Raw genomic sequence first — 20,227 nt, forward strand, 5'->3', positions numbered from 1 at the left:
GAATCTGTTAAGAACCCTAAGGTACACTGTTACCCTTTTCCCTTAACATATTTTAATCCTAGGGAAATATAAATATAACAGTACTGAATAAAATTCGAATTGCAATGTGCAAAGTGGAGTACAGCAAATCTCAAGTGAGGGTCCATGCAGTCCATAACGTATTACACGTTAACATTACACAATACCAAATTACAACCATGAAAGCAAACCGACATACAAATTCCTTAGGTTAAATAATCAAATCGACGCCCTCTTCAAAATTTAACTTTTATATTGATTAACCCGTTCAACAGCCCGTAGAAACCTCAATAAGCGACTGAATTTGACACTCTTCAAGGCTTTCAAAGTACCCAAGACAGAGAGCTTCAGAGCAGCTTTCATCAGTTAGCATTTTGAGTAAACAAAAACCATTTTAGTTAACAATTACAGTTACACATTCTTTTTTGTTTTTTATTATTCATAGTCGTATTTTCTTTAAGGCTTACATATTAAAATATATGCTTAAGATTAGGTTCATCTATTTATTGGATTATGTTATCGATTTACTTGTTGCATTCTCATTCAACGCATTTCTAGTTTTTTTTTTTCTTACTTTTTTTTTATATGTTTGTTTGCTGTGTTTCTTTCTGATTTTATTATTTTCGATTTTCTGTATATATTTTTACAATTTGATAATAAATTTGTTTGTTTGATTTTGTCACAAAAAGCGTGCATTGATTGATGGAATCTGCAACGGCGAAGGTGAGTTTGTGTGGGTGTGTGTGTCTATGTACTAATTTATTTTTTTTCTTTTCATTTTTGCGTTAATTGTGTGTGTGTGTGTGGGTGTTGTCTATAAATTTGTTATACAATTAATATTTTACTTATAGCTATATTTATGTACTCATATATTCCTTCTCATTAATATTATTTCTTTCTGTTATATTACCTTTTATTTGTAATCTACTTTTATGTTGATCTGTTGTATTTATAGCAGTTATAGATACTAGTACTCTTTAGTTACTGTGCCAGGCACCATCGCCAACACTTTCAATAATTTCATCATACTTTTTATTTTTTTTATTTAACTCTGCTTTAGACCTGTTTTGCATTTACTTAAGTTCTAGTTGCATGTTATTATTATTCCATTCCATTTCATTTTCGGTATTTCTCTTTTATTTACAAATTCTGCAAATTGTTGTTTTTGTGTTGGACAAACGCCCACGATCACGCCCACAACAAGCATGATCGAGACGCCAGAGTGCTGTTAGCTAATTTACGTATTACATTAAAAATTATAATTATTATTAAAATAATTGTTTTTGTTTGCATTTTTCACGTATTACTAAAATTAGTTGTAGTTTTTGTTTTCGTTTTCTTTTTTTGTTTTGTTTGTTTGTTTAGTATTTATTTTCTGTTTGTATTCTTGTTCTTTCTTTTTATTATGTATACACAGTTTACAATTAGGCGATATATCTTAATGCATATGTTATACACCCATACATGTATATATATATCTCTATATACATATGTGTGCATACATATGTATGTTGTGTGTTGTATGTTGTGTGTTGTATGTTGGTGTTTGTTTTTAAAGTGTTTCAATTAAAATGTAATTAGGTAAAAACTTTTGCAACTTAGACGAGGTTCTTGTTTTAGATGCGACCAATGCATCACAAAGAAATTATAACAGTATAGTTACTAATTACAGTTACAATTGTATGTGTGTGTGTGTGTGTCTGTGTAAATATATATTTGTATATATTCATATATATATAGCTAGTTGTCTATTTAATGAATAGCTAATTGATAACTAAATTAGTACAACTAAGGGAATCGCTTAACTCTTATATACGCACAAGGATCTCCTCTTTTATATTCACTTTTAGCTGTTGCGTGTGTGTGTGTGTGTGTGTGTGTGAGGCTTGCAAAGCTGCCCTGTTCATATATTATAAGTTCTATATATATATTTATATATATATGCTTGCTGGTGTGCGTGGGTGGGTGTACATATGTATATGTGTGTGTGTGTGAGTGTTTCCTTTGAGGGCGGCAGCAAGTCTTCGTCTTCGTCTTCGTCTTCGTCCTCGTGTTTGCCTCGCAATTGCAATTGCACAAATTGCCATTGTTTATTTACAAATAGTTACAACAGAAATGCTTATCATAATGTTATCAACTCTCGCGCTCTTCCACTCGCTTGCTGCCCTGCCCCTTACATTCGCTCGCCCTCTCTCTCTCGCTCTCTAGTTTACTCTGTGTGCATGGAGCTCTGCTGTTGCTGCTGCTGCTGTTGTTGTTGCTGCTGCTCCTCCTGCAGCACGTTGCGGCAGATCTCGTATTTGATGACCTTGCCATGGCCATGGCCACTGGATACGATCTGCACCTCCACCTGAGCAGGCTGTTGACCCGCTGCGGCGGCGGCTGCAGCTGCAGCTTGCGCTTGTTGCTGCTGTTGCTGTTGCACCTCGGCCTCCTGTAAGAAGTTGCAAAATTTTAGCAAATCATTCGCAAAATGAAGAACAAAGAATTCGCTCTCTAAATACCAAAGTAAATAATTATATATAAATAAAAACTAAACTAGAATTAAGCTCAAGCAAAATATCAAAAGGGGCTATCGAAAAACGTAACTAAAATTTAAAGATATATTATTTCATTTATTTATTTTCATTGTTTTTTTTTTGACATGAAATATTGTTTCGTTTGTTTAACAAATAGTATGGAAAAACTAGGGAGAAATCTAAGAAAATGCACAATAAAAAGGATTTAAACAATAGTAATTAAAACACATACACAAAGCGACAAAAACAGGCAAATAATTAAGGAATTATACACATGACAATAATACAATAAGTTATATATAGTTGTTGTTGCATATGGGACAATATTATCTTGATAATTTGGAATATATTGTTGTTTGTTTGTATACACACCTAAAACGCGCACAGTGAAGCCTTTTTTGCGTACACGTATTACAAAAGATTGTAACGATTGTATTTACTGTAGTATTTGATCTATGTATTATTTTGGTTTTATTTGTTTATCATCAATTTCTTTTTTGCTTTTTTTCTTTTAGTTCTTCAGAGAGAGAAAGAGAGTTCGCAACACACGCACACGCCCACACAAAAACAGGTCACACACACATACACACACACTTGGGCACAGACAAAACTTTATACAAATAGATTTTGCTTTGGTATTTAAGAAACAATCAGCTGTGTGTGTGTGTGCATGCGTGCCTGTGGATGTGTATGTGTGTGTGTGTGGGTGAGTGAATGTAGTTTTCTTTAGCTTTTTATTATTGTTCAGTTGATCTGTTGATCTATTTCTTTATTGATTATTTAGTAAGAAGTAGTTGGTACAACAAGCTGCAAGTATTCGAAGTTAAAAAAAAGATAATGCATTTATCATATCGTGAAATCATTTAAATTGTTCTTTTGTTTTTGTGTGATTTTTATAGAGGGCAGATAAGAAAAACCAAAACAGTGCAAAACAAGAGAATCGAAATATATATAATATGCATTCCTAGTCTGTAGACATCTAGCTGTACGAATATTTTACATTTTGAAATATATTCCGTGAATATATTTAAGAAATTTAAACAGATGAAATTGAAATCGGAAAAAATATTTATGTTTAATAGAATTGTTAAACTAACCGAAAACATAATATATGCTATATATGTAGTACTTTTTATTTCTTTGCAGCTTACTTGATTTACTTTATTTAAAGGAGATAGACTCTGAAATGGTTGAAATTTCTCTTACAGACCGACACAGAAGCCTTCGCCGAGAAGAAGTTCCCCCGACTTTAAGAAGCATATGTTTTAGACGCTTTATTGTTGATACTCGGTAACAATGGCTTAGATAGTTCTTAATTTAATTAAATTGCATAGCTTAGAGGCTAAACTAACTGCTCCCACAATATATAATATTTATATAAAACTAAATTAATTATAATCTATGCCAATTTATAAATTTTCTCTTTTTTTTCCATTATTTTCGTATAAATCAAAGCAAATTAAAAAACAATTGAAATAATTGACCAATATCTGTTGTAGTTATCTATAGGGTCGGGCTGTGGGTGGGAGAGTTTTTGGGGGGCTGGGCACTTAGCATACCTGTTGCTGCGATATGGCTGGCTTTGTTTCCAAATGCTGGCGCTGATGCAGCATCAGATGATTCTTTTGGAAGAACGCCTTTCCACATTCACAGACATGGGTGCGCACCGTGCAGCCGCCGTTTGGATGTCGTCGATTGTGCTGCATTAGGCCGTGCTTGGCAGCGAATCCCTTGCCGCAGCTGGCACAGAAATGCGATTTGGGCTTGTTGGCCGGCGACACGGTGACCACATGCTGCTGCTGCTGTTGCTGGACGTGCTGCAGATGCTGTTGCCCGTGGACGGGCATTGTGGGCACGGCTGTGACAACGGCTTGCGGATGGGTCGAATTGGCGGCCTGCACCAGCGTGGTCTGTGACATCACCTGACCGGTCGATGATATGATTTGCACCGGCACCGGACTCTGTCCCACCAGGTTTGGATTGGCCGTGACCACAGTGCCCGGATTGAGGCTGGCCGTGCTCAAGAAGTGACCAGGCAGCGCTGCTGTCAAGGCGCACAGATCGGTCATCAAGCTCTTGTCGCCTGTATGCAGTCGCAAGTGCAAGGCGAGCGCCTCACGGCTATTAAACGCGCTGCCACATTCACTGCAAATCAAGAAGTTGTCATTAGCTAATCTTCATGCTCTGTTGAAAGCAGCAAACACCTACCGGCAAACGAACTGTGGACGCGTGACACCATTCGCATCGGTTGTGGAGACGGTGAGCAGCGTTGAGTTAGCTGGATTGCTGACAACGGTGATCGTCTGTGGATGTCCGGGATGATGATGCGGCTGTTGGAGCTGCTTGAATTTTGAATCAATTACAAATATTTCGTAAATTTACTAGAGTCATGTATATGGAAGTCTTTATGCAAACCTGTTGATTGGCTATTATGGTAGCACTGCTCGTATTGGGATTAACGCCATTGTGCGCTGCACGCACATGCTGATGCAGCTCCGCTTTGGTGAGGAAACCTTCGCCGCAGCTAACGCAGGGGTGCGCCTGCTCGCCGGTATGTACGCGCCTGAAAAGCATTTAATAAATGCGATTAGCTGATATTTCAATAATTTCAATACTAGTTAAATTGACTCACCTCATGTGGGAAACTAGTGTGCGCTTCTGTAGAAATTCTTTGCCACAAACTGTGCAGGAGTGTGGTATCTTGCCGTGGATACGACCGTGATTAACCAATTGAAACTTTCGTGGAAACGAGGCTCCGCAATCAGCGCAAACAAATGGATTCAATGAACCATGAAAGCTGCAATGCAATACAGAGAATGTGACTTGAGTATTGAGAATTGAATGCGATTGTTGAGCTGCTTACCGCGAGTGCATAATCAGGTGATTCTCCTGTGCGAAACTCTCACCGCATTCTTCGCAGACGTAGGGACGTTCGCCGGCGTGAAATTTACTGTGCGTCACCAGATGACGTTTGAGGGGAAATGCACGTCCGCACTCCTGGCAAACAAATGGCCGTTCCCGGCTGTGGACGCGCGAATGCGTCAATAGATGATGCTTAAGCGTAAAGCTCTTCTTGCACTCCTGACACTGATATGGCCGATCAGTTGAGTGAAGCAGCAGATGCGTGTTTAGACAATGTTTGTGCGCAAAACTTTTTCCGCAATGAGTGCAAATATGTGGTCGTTCGCCTAAATGGTGGAAATGTAGCAAGAAAACAGAAAGAGAAGAGGGGCAGATCGAGAGTTTTGGGTTAGACCTGCTCGTAATTTCATAGGTATGTGCTAGGAACAAGAACAACCACCTGTGTGCACGCGTGCGTGTGTTGTCAAATGATGTTTGAGCAGAAAGGATTTACCGCACTCGTCACAACTGTACGGGCGCTCCTTTTTGATGGTGGCGTCGGTCTAAAAGAGAATAAAGAGAGACCACGAAGAAGAGAGAAAAAGACGTTGATTACTATGCGAATCTGGGGGATTTCTATAAATACTTCATATACGTTTCTATATTTTCATTTTTGTTGTTGTTTTGTTTTAGTTATACGTGTTTAAGTGTGTGAGTGTGTGTGGGTGTGTAAGTGAGTGTAACATAAATGTTGGGCTTACTTCGCTGAAATGCATTGATTCCTGTAGTTCGGTCTTTGGGGACAATTCTAATGTGCCTGGCTCCAACTTTAAGTTGGGTGCGTCGCCCTGCGAGTCCTCGTTCTCTTCGAGTCCTTGTATTACTTTCTGTACTTGAACTGAAATACCAGGAAGTATGTCACCTAAGAGTGTTGTTGCACCGCCAACGGAACAATAACCAAATGGAATTCAAAGGAAGATATATCAAAAATAAAAGAGAAGAAAACAAAGAAAGAAAATCAAAAGTGCGAACCAAACACAAACTCAACAGAACAAAACAAAGAGAAACAAAAAAAAAAAAAAAAAGAAAAACAAAATAGAATAGAACTCAAGAATTTTAAATAAATATATATTTTTGTTCTATATATTTTTAGAAAAATTAAAAACATAAAAACGAAATCTAATAACAAATTTTCGAATTTTCAACCGCTAACAATTACGGTAAGCAGCAATGCAATGCAATGCGACGCAACGCAACGTAACGCAGCGCAACGTGACGTCACGTTGCGTAACGCAACGACGTAACGACGCAACAGGTAGTAAGCAACGAGAATACCGAATACCAGTACCAGTGCCAGAGAGAGTCAGACAGAGACAGAGAGTGTTGTAGCAGTAGGAGCGTTTTGGAGGAGAAGGAGGAGATAGTCGAACACAACACAGATTTGAGATGCTTACTTGGTGTCGCGCCCGGCGCCGTCGAATGATGATGGTGGTGGGCTCCGTCGCCAGCGGTGAGTGTGTGCGTCTGGTGGTGGCCGTGGCCGGCTGCAATGGCGCGCTTGATTAGGATCTCATTGCACTCCTCTTGGGTGAGATGCAATGCTCCAATTGAGCCAAAATGCGACTTGGCCGCAGCGGCGGCACTCGATGTGGTTAATACCGTTTGTCCAGTTTTTGTGTCAACAATGCTGCCATTTGTCAATGCATGATGGTGTGCAGCATTCGCCGGATCACCTCCACCTGCTGCCGCAGCCGCAGCTGCTGCCGCTGTTGCCTGATCGACCAAAAGATCTAATACGCCACAGCCCGCCGCCCGCCGCCGCCGCCGTGTGTATTTTTATGACGAGTGAGAGTAGGTGAATGACAGTGTATGTGGAAAGTGTGAGTGGGGAGGGGAGCATGAGTGGGTGGATTGGGTATTGGTGTTGGTGTTGGTAGTGCGTGACAGCAATACGAGAGCAAACACAGCGACAACAGAGAGAAAGAGAGAGAGAGAGAGAGACAGACAGAGATCGAGAAAGTGGATATTACATTCGGTGGAAGTTGGTTACAGCGAGCGAGCGGAAAGTAGCAAAGAGAAGTGTACAAATAGAGAGAGAACAATCGATTAGCGAAACCCCTAGCAATCATCGATATTTACAAATCGATTACAACACATCAACAACGCGTGCAACACTAATTTATTTGATTTCTCAAACAGATTCTTATACTGATTTTAACGACAGCCACTTACAGTTCTTATCGAGCGAATTTATGCTCAACACCTGTTGACCAGAGTCCTGTTTTTTGACCACCGTCGATGCGGCGCCTGTGGTAATTACTCTGTGGATGGATAGATATAGAAATAGAGAGAGAGAGAAAGAGTGGGAAGAGAGAAAGAGAGCGCATCGAAGCAGCCGAGAAAAAAACGAGGCTTAGTAAAGGCTTTTTTTATCTTGTTCTAGATATAATTTATATCTTTTAAATTTTTGTTTGTTTATTTTTTTATGATTTGTTTTATATCATATTTATTGTTTTGCTTGTCTTTGAAAACGCACCTTTGTGTTCCGGGCGCAAACGAGGAATCGTTCACCACGAACATGCGACGAACGACATTGCCCTTATTGCTGGTGAGTGCACCTTTAACATCCTTTTGTACGGCCAATGATCCATCCGTGGATAACAGATAGGGCATCTAAAATGGGTGTGTACACATTGTTTTTGTCAGTATAACTGGCGACAGCTGGCTATTTGTGGATTTGTGGATTTATGGATGCACCAACAACTCTCCACATAACGGATGAATGATGATGTTATTTTGTTTGTTTCTATAGCATTTAAGTTGATTCGATTTGATTGTTTTGATTTTGGTATTTTGATTGTTGGTTGTTGTTCATGTCTGTTGTTAGTTTGTTTGTTTGCTTTGATTGATTGATTGAATTGTCCCCAAAAACCGAACAGATTACAGGAAATGCAAGTGCAAGTGCTTTCAGCGTTGCTCAACACTGGTCGCTTGGTCGTTGCATAACACATTCATTAATCCAATATACATAGATTTTGGGTTAGGTTAATTAATCTAATTCTATGCTAATGATTAGTAGAAGGTACAGTTGCCACTGCAATCGATTTATGGTAGTATTTTGTATTTATTGTTGCGCTTTGTTGTTTTGTTGTTCATTTTGTCTTAATAACACGCTACACCTGCGCAGCGCTGCGCTACGGCACAGCGCAGCAACAGTTGATAAAAAAAAATAGCACAATACCAAATGAAAGGAAAGCAAGCAGCGGTGGCGGCGGCGACAGCGGCGTCGGAGATGGCAGCAGCGGCAGCAGAAGAACAAGAGGAGCAGACAAACAGCGACAGCAAAGCGCGCGCTTTTTCCACTGCGCTCGAGCTATATGTATGTGTTGCTGTGTGTGTGCGAGTGTGAGTGTGTGTGCAATTGGACTTTTGACAGTTTGTTGAGCGCCAAAACGTAAGCAAGTGTAATCAAAACACACGCACGCACCGCACGCACACTCATGTGCCGAACTGGGTGTGTATGCGTACGTGAGAGAGCGTCGTTTTTGGTATGCGTGCGCTGAGAATGTGTTAGTGTTGAATATTCAACGAACGGCGAATTGACGACTGCCGCACACATGCACACAAAATGGTCGCCAGCACAGCACAACGCGGCGAATTCAAACACAACGAAACACTATCTGCGAGTGTGTGTGTGTATTCACAAACGTGCGCAAAAGAGGCAGGCAGAAACGCAGCGAAATAGGGTTGCACTCTCATGCTAAAGAAAAAAAGGTACTGCCAATTGTATAAGAAAATCGTTGTACAAAAACAAAATGAACGCACAAAATGAACAGAAACGCAACAAATAAAATTCATGATTAAAAACCAATATGCAATAAAATTTATTTAAAATTAGATGAGTAGAAAATTGTATTTATATGTAAATATCGATTATATTCGATTGCTTTTGCGAACGCCATACTACTCTAGGCTTCCCCCACCACATGTTAAATAATTAAGCCACATGTTTAATTCAATTCCTAATATCATGAGAGTGGGAAATGTATTGCAATCAGCTGCCACCGCGTGTGCAGTACAACGTGCGTATCATTGTTTGTTTGCATACACACAAAATCTACATGCATACGTATGCTATGTATGTATGTACATACTTACGCATACTTTTTACAAATACCAAATTATGAATGTTTACGAATGAAATGGAAACGAAAAAATTTCGTATAAATGTATGGTAAAAGAATTCTAACACACTCGCTCGCATTCGCATGACCAACGCAGTTACATAAAAGTATATGTGCTGGTTTTTTTCTTGTATTTGAGCCTCCACGTATGTATGTATATCGTACGTGTATACATACACGCGCACAACCCTGCATACGCATATACACGTATATATGGCTGATGCACTTATACATACAGAGTCTAAAACCAACGAGTGAGCGAGCGAGCGGACGACGTAGCTGTATCTGTATTAGGGATGTGAGCGTGATATTTAAACTTATCAGACAAATACCGATTAGGGCTGTATTACTTGAAAATTATTTCAATTATTTTATAAAATTATACAGATACATATATATATGTAAAATTGAGATGAATAAGCATATTTCGGAACATAATTGTTATTTTATCTAGTGTCAGTTTAATTATACTACAGATATCTAAGAATTCAACTTATTCGTGCGAGAAGACAAAATCATAAGGCCATCTCTAGCCAATATGCCTGTGTGTATGTGGCGCTGTTGTTGGGGCAACAGGAACGTACAAAGGGGGGTAAGAAGAGAAGACACAACACGATTCGCTGTGGGAAAGCAACAGAAACATTTATTACGTGGGTGGCGGGGGGTAGTTGGCTAGCTAGCTCGTTGGGTCGATTGGTTATTTAGCAGTCTGCATTTGCAAAAGCACTCGCATTCGATATTAAAAAAAAAAAAGAAAAAAAACAATGAAAAAAATTATAGAAACATATTTGATAATATGCAACGAAGGGAATTCGAAGTATACATACAAATTGAGACTTCACTTACCGATTCCCCACTGACAGTGTAGTTAATATTTGGCGATATCTCCAAAACTGATTCTGCGGCACGGTTGCCGTTGTCTGCAAAACCCCAAGTATAGCCGAAGGGCGGCGGATTGCTCTGTGCAGCGCACATTATAAATGAAGCAAAGCAGAAAAAGGGGGAGGCGAAAGAGAAAAAAGCGCAAAATTTCCAAACGCAAATGTAATTGCACTTTTCTGTTGCTTGTATTTGTATTATATGTATATGTATGTAGTTATACAAAATCACGTACAAAATACTAGCCTCCTGCTGTACGTCAACGTCGCGTTTTGAATGCAATTTGCAATATCTTCTTTTTTTCACTATTTTTGATCGCGACAAATATGCGACGAAAACGAACAACGAGTACGGCGACGAACTACACACACCGAAAAGAAAGTCAACTTGCTTCTGTGGCTGAGGCGGGCGCCATTTTTTTCCGTTCCCTCGAAAAATTCACTTCGTTGGCGTTGGCGTGCTTCTTGCTGCTGCTGCTGCCTCAAATTCAATTCAATTCATTGATAAGCGCACTTTTGAATTCGTATGTGTAGGTGTGTGTGTACACGCTGTGTATTTATGTGCCGTATTTGCAATTAAATTTATAAACAAAATAAACGCACACAGTTTTTTTTACCCCCAATATTAATTCACAGACACAGACACCACTGAAAAATTCCTTAGTGTTCGTGTTCGTGTTCGACTGCTGACGCCATTTTGTGTGAGCGACCAGTGTGTACACAAATTGGTCGGCACACAGAGTTGCATGAGTAAAGTGTTTAAAATTTAACAATGTCATTTTTTAGCACATCTTTTTGGTCCTTTGAATAAGTCCTGTCATAAATTATGCTGGTCGCAATCGTCTATTGAATTTATTGCGGTTTATTCGATTTTGTTCATATTATTAGATATTTCGATAACCGATAAATCGTAATCGACGTGCCATAATTGTATACTGTTTTCATAACACATTTTCTTGTTAAGTAAAGTTTTGAATAAACCTTAAAATGTCCTTATCGCCTGCTAGTGGCATTGGTCGCTTCTACAAACATTCGGCGAAGATAATACGATTTGCACGCCACGGCTGTACGAATCGCCCATTCTTTCATATAGTTGTAATGGAGGTCTGAGCTCAAATTTTAACAACATATTCTCTTGATTGTGATGAAAGTTTATTTACAGCGTCGTAAGAATCAACACCAGCCTGTCATTGAGCAAGTGGGCTCCTATGATCCGCTGCCAAATGTGACAAATGAACGTCTGGTGGCCCTAAATACAGAACGTATACGGTACTGGCTAGGCAAAGGTGCTCACATGTCTGACCCGGTAGCCGAGCTGCTGGGAATCGCCGGTCTACTCCCCGTCCACCCTCACACCTATATGACCGCATGGCGCAATCGCAAAGCAGCAGCAGAGGCGGCTGCAGCCGAAGCCGTCAAGCCCGCCGAGACGGCATAGTTGTGCATTATTTAGACATACATACATTAAACTTCATAATAAATAGTTGTTTATCTTTTTGAAATTTATGTTTAACAAGCCGAGATTTCATTACAAACACATCTAATGCGAATCATCAAATGAGGGGTTTTCAAAACCAAGTGCAATTTAACTGTGCATACAATCATCGCGGTCTAATATGATATAAACTGGCGTGACGGGCCCTTCCTGAAGGCGGACGCTACGAAAATGCTTAAGGAAGTGAACAAAAAACGTAATAGCGTCTCTAATCTTTCTTAAGCACATTGCCAGCCTTCCTGATACCATCATCGATGATTTTGTCAACAGCTGAAAAAGAGGATTACCGCATTAATATTTAATCTCTTGGAGATCATTGGTGTGTGTAACTTACAAGCATGATGCTTCAGGAAATATGGGCGCACCAACTTATTGTAAATGATAACAGAACCATTGTTTTCCACGGGCAGCATGCACCAGATGAGGAAGCCACACTGGAGAATAGATTAAAGAGATTCAAGTAAATATTTAAATTTTAGTTCAAGAACTTGCGACTCACCTTCAACAGCCAATAGAGCGGAATAATGTTAGTTAGGATATGGGAGAAGAACTCAATGACAGTGAAGATGCCAAAGGTGACCCAGTAGATGAGCCACTTGGTATCGTCCTGTTTGGTGCTCGACTCGATGGCATGAATGGACACATATGCCGGATATAGTACGCCAATGATGTTGCACAAGAGCTGGGCACCGCAGCCGAATATCAAATAAGCAGCACACGCTGCGACAGCACCTGAAAATGCAATTCAAAAGGTTAATATCCATTTAATATATGTAGATCAAATTTAACGCTTTGCTCGTCTACCAATCCGCAAAACTGGATTTTCCTTGAAAATCTCAATTAGTTTCGACTCCAATGCCTCGAAAGCCATGATTTATGGCCGATCTCTATCTCCTGCCTGTGCTCTGGGTTGGATGTAAAAAACACAATTGCCCTTTGCTCGCTCGTAATTCGCTGCAGCGGTTCGCATCTGTGTGGCTATTATTAACCTTTCAGCTCTTGTCATATTCGCACTTGATGTCTAGCCATACGCGCGCCTATAAATTCGAAATGCTTTGTGCCGCTGCAGACGAATTGAACCCAAAAGCCCAGCGGTCAGTGTTGTATTCAGTGCCCACTCGAGCGGATGCACTTGTATATTTCCTAGTGGCGTTCACAGCTAATTTCTATAATTTGTTTTTATATTATCGTTACTGACGTCACAGCCTTAACTCATGAAACTCGCGACTGTTATACTGCGCTACTCATACATACATAAATATAAAATGTGTTGACAGACGAAGCACAGGCGGCGAACACAAACACTCGCTTACTCACGCACACAGTCATATACGGGCAGGCACAATCTAGTTACGCATCGGGCGGCGACTCACCTGAACCAATGTAGACCAGAGGCACGCGAACCTTTCGTCGCACTTCTTGGCGATGTTTTATTGCCATAATATAATCCCAAAGCCACATTTAGGGCCTTTACATAATTTGCGTTAGCACTTATATATTACACATATGCATATATTTACACAAACACACACACATACAATCATACACATATATGTATGCCTGCATGCGTCTACACCTGGTCGTTATACACGTGTGCAAAAGCGCCACGACAGCACAAAACCCGGCCAAAGTCTAAGCTGAGCTTGACCTCTGTTTAGATTTTAATTATAAAATAATCGTTTTTCAATTATAGCGAAAAAAACGGTTGTTGAACGTGCGCCACAATAGATAGAAAGTACGTTACTGCAGACAGCTGTGCGTGAAGTAAACAAAAGAAAGACACAAAGTTTATGGAAAAATATATACACACGCACACACTCTTACACGTATGCAGACTTCACATATGAGAGATAGAGAGAGAAAATGAGAGGAGTGTATGTGTTGTGTTTGTGTGGAGCTGTAAAAAGTATGCAATTCCCTAAGTAATCCCAGCCTGCTTTGCTAGTATAACGAATGTGCCTATTTTGGCGCCGCATGTGATGCCTGCCTGACTGCTTGAGTGCATTATAACAGGTTGCGGTTTCTATTTATAAATTTAAAAAAAAAATTCCACTTAGTCACGTTGCGTAGCCACGTATTTGGTGCAGTATGGCCGGGGGGACAATGCGTCATGGCCAAGTCCTTTTGTCCCACTGTGAACGATTTTGAGTTTAGCTGGAGACAGGACTTACCGGAAAATAGATTCACTCTATCGACTGAAGTGCGCTCCTCTAAAATGTCAAACGCTTTGGTCCACGGCTTGTTAGGGTCACGTAGCGACTTTCGCATCGTCTCCTTGTAATTCTCAAACATTTGGGGTAACTGGGTCAGTTGTGAGCTCATTTTGTAACAGTTAATTTCAGCAACTAATTGATTGAATGTGCGTCGCCAGCTAGTTTCATCACCGATGTTTCAGCTTCTCGATTCACCCAGTCTTTGGAGTTGCAGCAATCGACTGGCCGCCTCATAGAGCCGCAGCCAACATAAGGTGACGCAAATTTGAGCAAATTTTAAAATTGTTCTAATTGGAAAATATAACAGATATATTTATTTGAAAATATTTTATTGAAGTGAATTAACATTTTTGAAAAAAAAATGCATATGTAAACAAAATAACGATCTTTATTTAATAAAAGTATTGCACAGTTACAGTTACGGCTACTTACTAACAGGATACTTTTAGCTTACTACATGTGAGGATAACAGTTTTAAAAAATATAAATTGATCTCATTTTTAAGTTTTAAAAATTAAGTCAAGCAATAAGGCACAATTGCGGCAATATTGATAGATAGCCTTAGTTAGCAGGAGTTTGGAACTGGGAATGGAGGACTTGATCTTTGGCGATTCACTTTCATTTTGTCTTCAACAAATTACTAGCAAAACAATTATACACATTTGTACTTAACGTTACACAAAGATAAGGACTAGCACAATCAGGAAGAACCATCTCCAGGTTTGTACTTTTCACGTACGGCAATCAACTCATCGAAGAACAACAGCACTAACGTTGAGTGTGGAGCGATACGTAGATAATTGGCCCAAAAGCCCTTATACATACCATAGATGCCTTCGGTGCGCAAGATCTTCACAAAGCAATCCAGCCAGCCCTTATAGTAGAGGCCACGCCCCTGGGCATCAAGGCCCTGGTTATAGAGACGCGTACTAATCACATCGGGCGGCGTTATAGCCACGGACATTAGTGAACCGGCAATTAGGCCCGAGCAAAAGGAATTCAACGTTGGCTGGTGAACCAAATCGTATTCGATCAACAATGATTTCGTCTTGCCAAATGTTGCGATCTGTGCACCAGAGCCGACGGCAGCTCTGGGCAGGGCAGACAAGGATCCACGCCACAATCCAACTATGCCTCCTTTGCTGTAGATCTCTTTGAGGGCACCGCTCATGGACTTGTGTGCATGCTGGTGGCCAACGGCGATCTCCTTCGCTGCCTGCGATTGTAATTGCGTCTTGATCTACATTGTAAAAAGTAAAGAAAGATTAGATGTCAGTCTTATCTGTGCGGATTCCGCCATCTATTTGTCCAGACATTCAAATTAGTGCAACAATCAACGAAAACATAGATAAGTTTCGTCAATATGTCTGCCTATATATGGTCATGCCTTTATGTAATAGCCAGCCACGCGCTCTCACCATGAAAAATGGACTAGAAAAATAGGAGCCAACAATGCCGCCAATTGCGCCCCACATCAGGCCCAAGCTAAAGGAAACCTCGCCATTTTTCTTGTGCATCCAATGATTCTCCATTGCGTTTGTGTAAATGCTTAACCTAGTGGGATGAAATAGCAAATTGATGGAGTCAATTATCTCACAAATCAATGTCAATTCACTCACCGGAAAGAGTTTATAATGAATTGAAAGTAGAGGGCGGGCGCAAGACCCTTCTGCAGACCCATAATTCCATCATTTTTAGCCACTGTGATAAAGGCCTGCACGATTCCTTTATAGGGCTCCACGTAAGAGCCGCGTGCTGCCAGCTCGCCCTGCAGTTGGATGCGCGTCTTGACCACCTCGATCGGGTTTGTGAAAAAGGTGGCACCCACGGAGGCCAGGCCGCCCAGTACAAAGTCCGATGTGGCCATTGAATTTGCGTTCGCCTTTGCCGTGGCGTTGAGGTTGTTGGACTAGAAATAGCTCAGCAGGATTTTTCGCGAGACGTTAAAAAGCCAAACGATTAGGCATATTATAAGGTAATGACAGCAACGGCGCACAGCACGAGCATCCTTGGTGATTCTCTGTTATGATGCTGCTTAGATGTTTACGTCTTCAAAAGTTGCCGGCGTCTAAATAGTTAGAAATAAATATATATAAATAAGTTTTCCACACTCGTGTTGTGTGTGGTTAGTAATATAATGTTAAAATATGTGGCCATCCTAAAATCTTAACATTTGCTGTAATGGTGCAAGCGCGGTTTCACATGCTTTTCGAATTTTATTGTGAATATAATAATAATGACATAAACATACAAGAAATCTATTAAAACAGATGAATAATTATTTAACTTTAACCAATATGACCATAACTTAATCTAATTAGAACAAATTGCTCTTTAAGCAAAATTGTTCCGCATGTTTGTGAACAGCTGTTGCTTCTTGCTATTTATCGATATTCTCTGCTCTCTGTTAATGCATTCTGTGAAGAATAATTATCACTATATAAATGCACCGATAAATCTATGAATGCAATATTAGCGTGCAGCCCTCGGTAGCCTTGGTAGTTATTCAGCCCTGGCACGGATGCAAAACAATAAAAGTTTGGGGAATATTTCAGTAAAACTTTATAAAACAAACGAACGTGCATGTCTACATTTATAGTAATTAAAATATAGCACACACGCAGGACGTGTCGCACAAATATTTACATTGCACCGACGCTCTCGTGCTGGTCGTGATTTTAACAAAATGATTAAATGCTCAATATGGTCGCTATTCAAATTGACGCTTGCAATTGCGTTCTATGCACCAGATGCAATTAATGGCTATAAAATAGTTCGTCTGCAGGATAATTTGTGCTCGGACAAGCTAATCTATACGTTGTCCAAGGCTTTTCGCGGCGATCCAATGCTACGGTTAACCGATGAGCACGATTCCGCTGCAATTATAACTCAAACCTGGAATGTAACTCTGCCCAGTGGAGGGCATTCGGTTAATAAAATCAAGTATGATTGCCAGTTCCGGGTTCAGACCAATGAGCGTCCACCGCGTGGCATTTTCACGATCATCACACGGTTAAAGCTGCGCAGTGATCCGGTGACCAAGAAATGTATAGACTATATACAGTTTAGTAGCGGCAATCGATCACCCAGCGAACGGATTTGCAGCGACATTTCCATCAATGGTCCCGCTGGCCGTTTAATGTTCGATCAGCGTGATCGTGACGCACATGTTCACATATTTATCAATCGGGATCGGCATATATTGGCAGAGCCACTTGAGCTACACATGGTCCTGACGGCGCACTCCGAGTGTCAGTTTGCTGGCGATATTCTGTGCAATCCAAAGGATAAATACTCCTGCATATCGCGTCATTTTGTTCAAGACAATATAACAAACTGCATGTATCCATGCCGGGATGAGGGCACCTGCTTTCACGATGCTATTCCGCCTGAAGAAATGGACACAACAAATGTGGCCCTTTCGGCAATTACATCGCTCATCTTTACCATGGTGGGCGTAGGATTTTGTGTGTGGATCTGTTGGAAATACTGGAACTGCATTACAGTGCAGCAGCACGCCCACGAAGCATCTGCAGCACGCTTCAATCAACGACGTAACCGGGTAAGTACAAAGTAGATATTTGCAAACGATCACATATACTCATAAAAAATAATGTCGTAATACCTTCAGTCCGATGTGCCCACCATAGAGCTGCCCACGGCAACTTCGTACGATGGTGTGCTGACCCAGGATATGTCACCAGTGTCGCAGGGCCGTTATCAGCAGCAGCAACAGCCGGCCACACCCAAAGATCTGCCGCCCAGCTACGAATCACTGTTCCCCGATAGATAAGAGATGCCTATAGTGCATTAAGCTGATTGCTCCCGTTTTTGTGCCAGGCAGATAGGAATCAGTAGTTGTTGGCGCCAAACTTCAAACTCCAAACTCGAACTCACATTTATTGCAGAACAATTGTTGTAACAGTTCCATTCCTAATTAGGTATTTGTTCAATTACAAGGAAGTAATTGTAAGTACACATCCTAGGCAATTAGCAGAGAGATATCTGCAATGTATATATGCACATTTGTTCTAGTGTTAGGGCTGATTTGATGTTCTCTGAATTAGAATTAGCCATAATTAAGATATTCGGTAAATGTGTTCAAGCAAGCTATACTAATCAAGTACAACCAACTACGGCAACTCAATTTGAAAATATGAGATTTATCTGTTTTAGTATTATTATTATTTTAATATTTTATATGTATATATAAATATTTGTTTTTATTTCTATTAATAGTAATTCATATTCATAATCATGTTTTGTTTATTTTAAATTTGTTTTAATACCAAATTCTGTATTTCACTTCACAAATGCAACCAATGTCGTATGTATCTGGAACACTAATGAAATCTCGAATCAATTAGTAATGCAATTGTATTAACTGTAAGCTAAACTACAAAGTAAACTAGTTAGCGCAAATTTGAATATTCCATTGAACTAATTGTAACATAAGTATTATTCAATGATGTTCAATCAATATGATATAAATATATATCTATAAATGTATGTATGTATGTAATAGCTGCAAATGTTAAATACAAGAAGTTAGCGGCATTCCATCTAGTTGTACCTGTATCATATACACATGCAATGTTTACCTATATATACACGCTTGTACGCAAATGTAAGGAGAAAGACATCAATTATGTTATTGCAGGCCTTGGTCGTCAATTGTTTAAGCAAATCTATAAGCGATATTGTATTATTTAAGATACAGTACTCAATACTCGAAATATGTAACCGCTAACGGTCAATTTAAAGCATACAAAACAAACACACTCACATATACGTATTAACTATAAATAAACCAACTAAATGTTTAAAACTGAATGGTTCATTGTTGGAGGGGAAACAACCATTATATATGTATAAATATATATATGTGTATGTATATGTACTGTCTCACTTATTCAACAACTGGTCGCTGCTGGTTTCATCACCTGGTGACACAGAGCGACACACCGGATGACTCAACTACGTGCTGACCAAAAGAAAAAACAACTATGCCCAAAACCAGTTGTAATCAGCCAAGAGTGGCTTACAAATTGTTTTTAATGCATTTCTGATTTCGGTTAATTGCGCATCGCGAAAGTTTTTATACTATAATTATTAAATTCATGCTGACAATTGTTCTTAGTCAATTCTAATTCACAATTTTATATTATATATGTATGTATGTATAATCTTTACTCATATTTTTAATTTTTGTGTTGCTTGCCTTGTTTCCACTGTGGACTGCCGGCTCTTTAAAAAACATAAATAATATTGCCTTAAGAGCTTTCGAACAACACTTGAACTCTATTGACTACTGTAGCGCTTGGCAACTATCCAATGGTTAATTGGCACAAGCCATTTATGATAATACTCTCAGATCTATTCAATGCCAATGACAAGCAAACGTTAATGTCGAAAAGCTGGACATTGGCATTGACAGAGTTCAACGTCAGGTGGCAGTTGAAGTGAATCAATTATGAAAAGCCCCAAGCGAATCAATCAAATGTGTTTAGTTTAAAGAGTTGTATATGTATGTTTTCAATTTGTAATGTCTCAACTGAAGTCAATGCACGACTCTTTAACGGAACGGTCAAGCTGAGGTCTAGCGAGGAACTACCTCAACACGAGCTATGGCAATTGGTATATACTTGAACTAATTATCGTCTGTTTAAATCGGCAATCAGATCATTATTGTAAATTGTGTTTTGCTTTATCTGGCTGAATTCTGTGGCGAGATAACGTATCGTAACATATATGGCAGTACAATTCTGTCCCGCCTAGAACGCAATTACCGGCCGACACTAATTAAGCTATGTCCACATTGAGAATCAAATCGTTTGCGGCAGAGCAATGTGAAGTACAAGCAGAAACCTGTTTCCAAGCCATAAATATGATATATCTATCTAATGACAGACGGCGGAAGGCTTGATTGTTTCCAAGAGACGACAAAGGCGTGAAAACTTGTAAAATTCGTGAGATTTTCTTAACGGTGGAGAGGGGCATATCAAATATATGATAGGTGCTGTAAGATGTGCTATAACGGGATTAAGGCTCTGAGGTCTTGGCTATATGAATATTATTA

General features: G+C 39.7%; 5 protein-coding genes across 27 annotated transcripts; 2 read left to right on the forward strand and 3 right to left on the reverse strand.

The window, feature by feature from the left end:
• Positions 1-645: 645 nt before the first annotated feature.
• On the reverse strand, positions 646-11,132 carry cg (zinc finger transcription protein combgap). 20 transcript variants are annotated; one of them, XR_016197121.1, is made up of 13 exons: positions 10,409-11,131; positions 7,915-8,051; positions 7,611-7,699; positions 6,832-7,168; positions 6,140-6,320; positions 5,836-5,941; positions 5,401-5,725; positions 5,170-5,334; positions 4,953-5,100; positions 4,746-4,879; positions 4,097-4,682; positions 2,910-3,344; positions 646-2,452 (listed from the first exon to the last, which is right to left on the reverse strand). XR_016197121.1 is itself a non-coding variant. In XM_089262122.1 (13 exons), exons 3-13 carry the CDS (start codon positions 8,049-8,051, stop codon positions 2,228-2,230), a joined length of 2,433 nt encoding a protein of 810 aa, XP_089118248.1. In that variant the 5' UTR covers positions 10,409-10,522; positions 10,677-11,131; the 3' UTR covers positions 646-2,227. The 20 variants fall into 20 exon arrangements, 17 of the variants coding, with proteins under 17 accessions (XP_089118248.1, XP_089118243.1, XP_089118247.1 ...); XR_016197123.1 differs by having other exon boundaries at positions 4,746-4,876; positions 5,839-5,941; positions 6,140-6,276; positions 6,833-7,168; positions 10,409-11,129; XR_016197122.1 differs by having other exon boundaries at positions 4,746-4,876; positions 5,839-5,941; positions 10,409-11,129.
• A 71-nt stretch (positions 11,133-11,203) lies between these two features.
• Positions 11,204-11,923, forward strand: mRpS16 (mitochondrial ribosomal protein S16). Its single transcript, XM_018103313.3, has 2 exons — positions 11,204-11,544; positions 11,603-11,923. Exons 1-2 carry the CDS (start codon positions 11,428-11,430, stop codon positions 11,876-11,878), a joined length of 393 nt encoding a protein of 130 aa, XP_017958802.1. The 5' UTR covers positions 11,204-11,427; the 3' UTR covers positions 11,879-11,923.
• Positions 11,924-11,931: 8 nt separating this feature from the next.
• On the reverse strand, positions 11,932-14,337 carry ReepB (Receptor expression enhancing protein B). Of its 3 annotated transcripts, none has more exons than XM_018103308.3 (4): positions 14,107-14,337; positions 12,435-12,667; positions 12,270-12,369; positions 11,932-12,205 (listed from the first exon to the last, which is right to left on the reverse strand). In XM_018103308.3, the coding sequence occupies exons 1-4, from the start codon at positions 14,255-14,257 to the stop codon at positions 12,144-12,146; spliced, it is 546 nt and encodes a 181-aa protein (XP_017958797.1). In that variant the 5' UTR covers positions 14,258-14,337; the 3' UTR covers positions 11,932-12,143. The 3 variants fall into 3 exon arrangements, with proteins under 3 accessions (XP_017958797.1, XP_017958798.1, XP_089118253.1); XM_018103309.3 differs by lacking the exon at positions 14,107-14,337 and adding an exon at positions 13,309-13,640; XM_089262127.1 differs by lacking the exon at positions 14,107-14,337 and adding an exon at positions 12,740-12,936.
• LOC108653025 (solute carrier family 25 member 35) lies at positions 14,295-16,307 on the reverse strand. 2 transcript variants are annotated; one of them, XM_089262126.1, is made up of 4 exons: positions 15,768-16,307; positions 15,567-15,702; positions 14,974-15,388; positions 14,295-14,435 (listed from the first exon to the last, which is right to left on the reverse strand). In XM_089262126.1, exons 1-4 carry the CDS (start codon positions 16,013-16,015, stop codon positions 14,425-14,427), a joined length of 810 nt encoding a protein of 269 aa, XP_089118252.1. In that variant the 5' UTR covers positions 16,016-16,307; the 3' UTR covers positions 14,295-14,424. The 2 variants fall into 2 exon arrangements, with proteins under 2 accessions (XP_089118252.1, XP_017958789.1); XM_018103300.3 differs by lacking the exon at positions 14,295-14,435 and having other exon boundaries at positions 14,519-15,388.
• A 305-nt stretch (positions 16,308-16,612) lies between these two features.
• Positions 16,613-18,976, forward strand: LOC108653024 (uncharacterized). Its single transcript, XM_018103299.3, has 2 exons — positions 16,613-17,710; positions 17,780-18,976. Exons 1-2 carry the CDS (start codon positions 16,835-16,837, stop codon positions 17,939-17,941), a joined length of 1,038 nt encoding a protein of 345 aa, XP_017958788.1. The 5' UTR covers positions 16,613-16,834; the 3' UTR covers positions 17,942-18,976.
• The last annotated feature ends 1,251 nt before the right edge of the window (positions 18,977-20,227 follow it).

Source organism: Drosophila navojoa, chromosome 5 (assembly GCF_054131105.1).
Source record: "Drosophila navojoa isolate 15081-1374.11 chromosome 5, UAZ_NAV_1.0, whole genome shotgun sequence".
In the NCBI taxonomy this organism is placed as follows: Eukaryota; Metazoa; Arthropoda; class Insecta; order Diptera; family Drosophilidae; genus Drosophila; species Drosophila navojoa.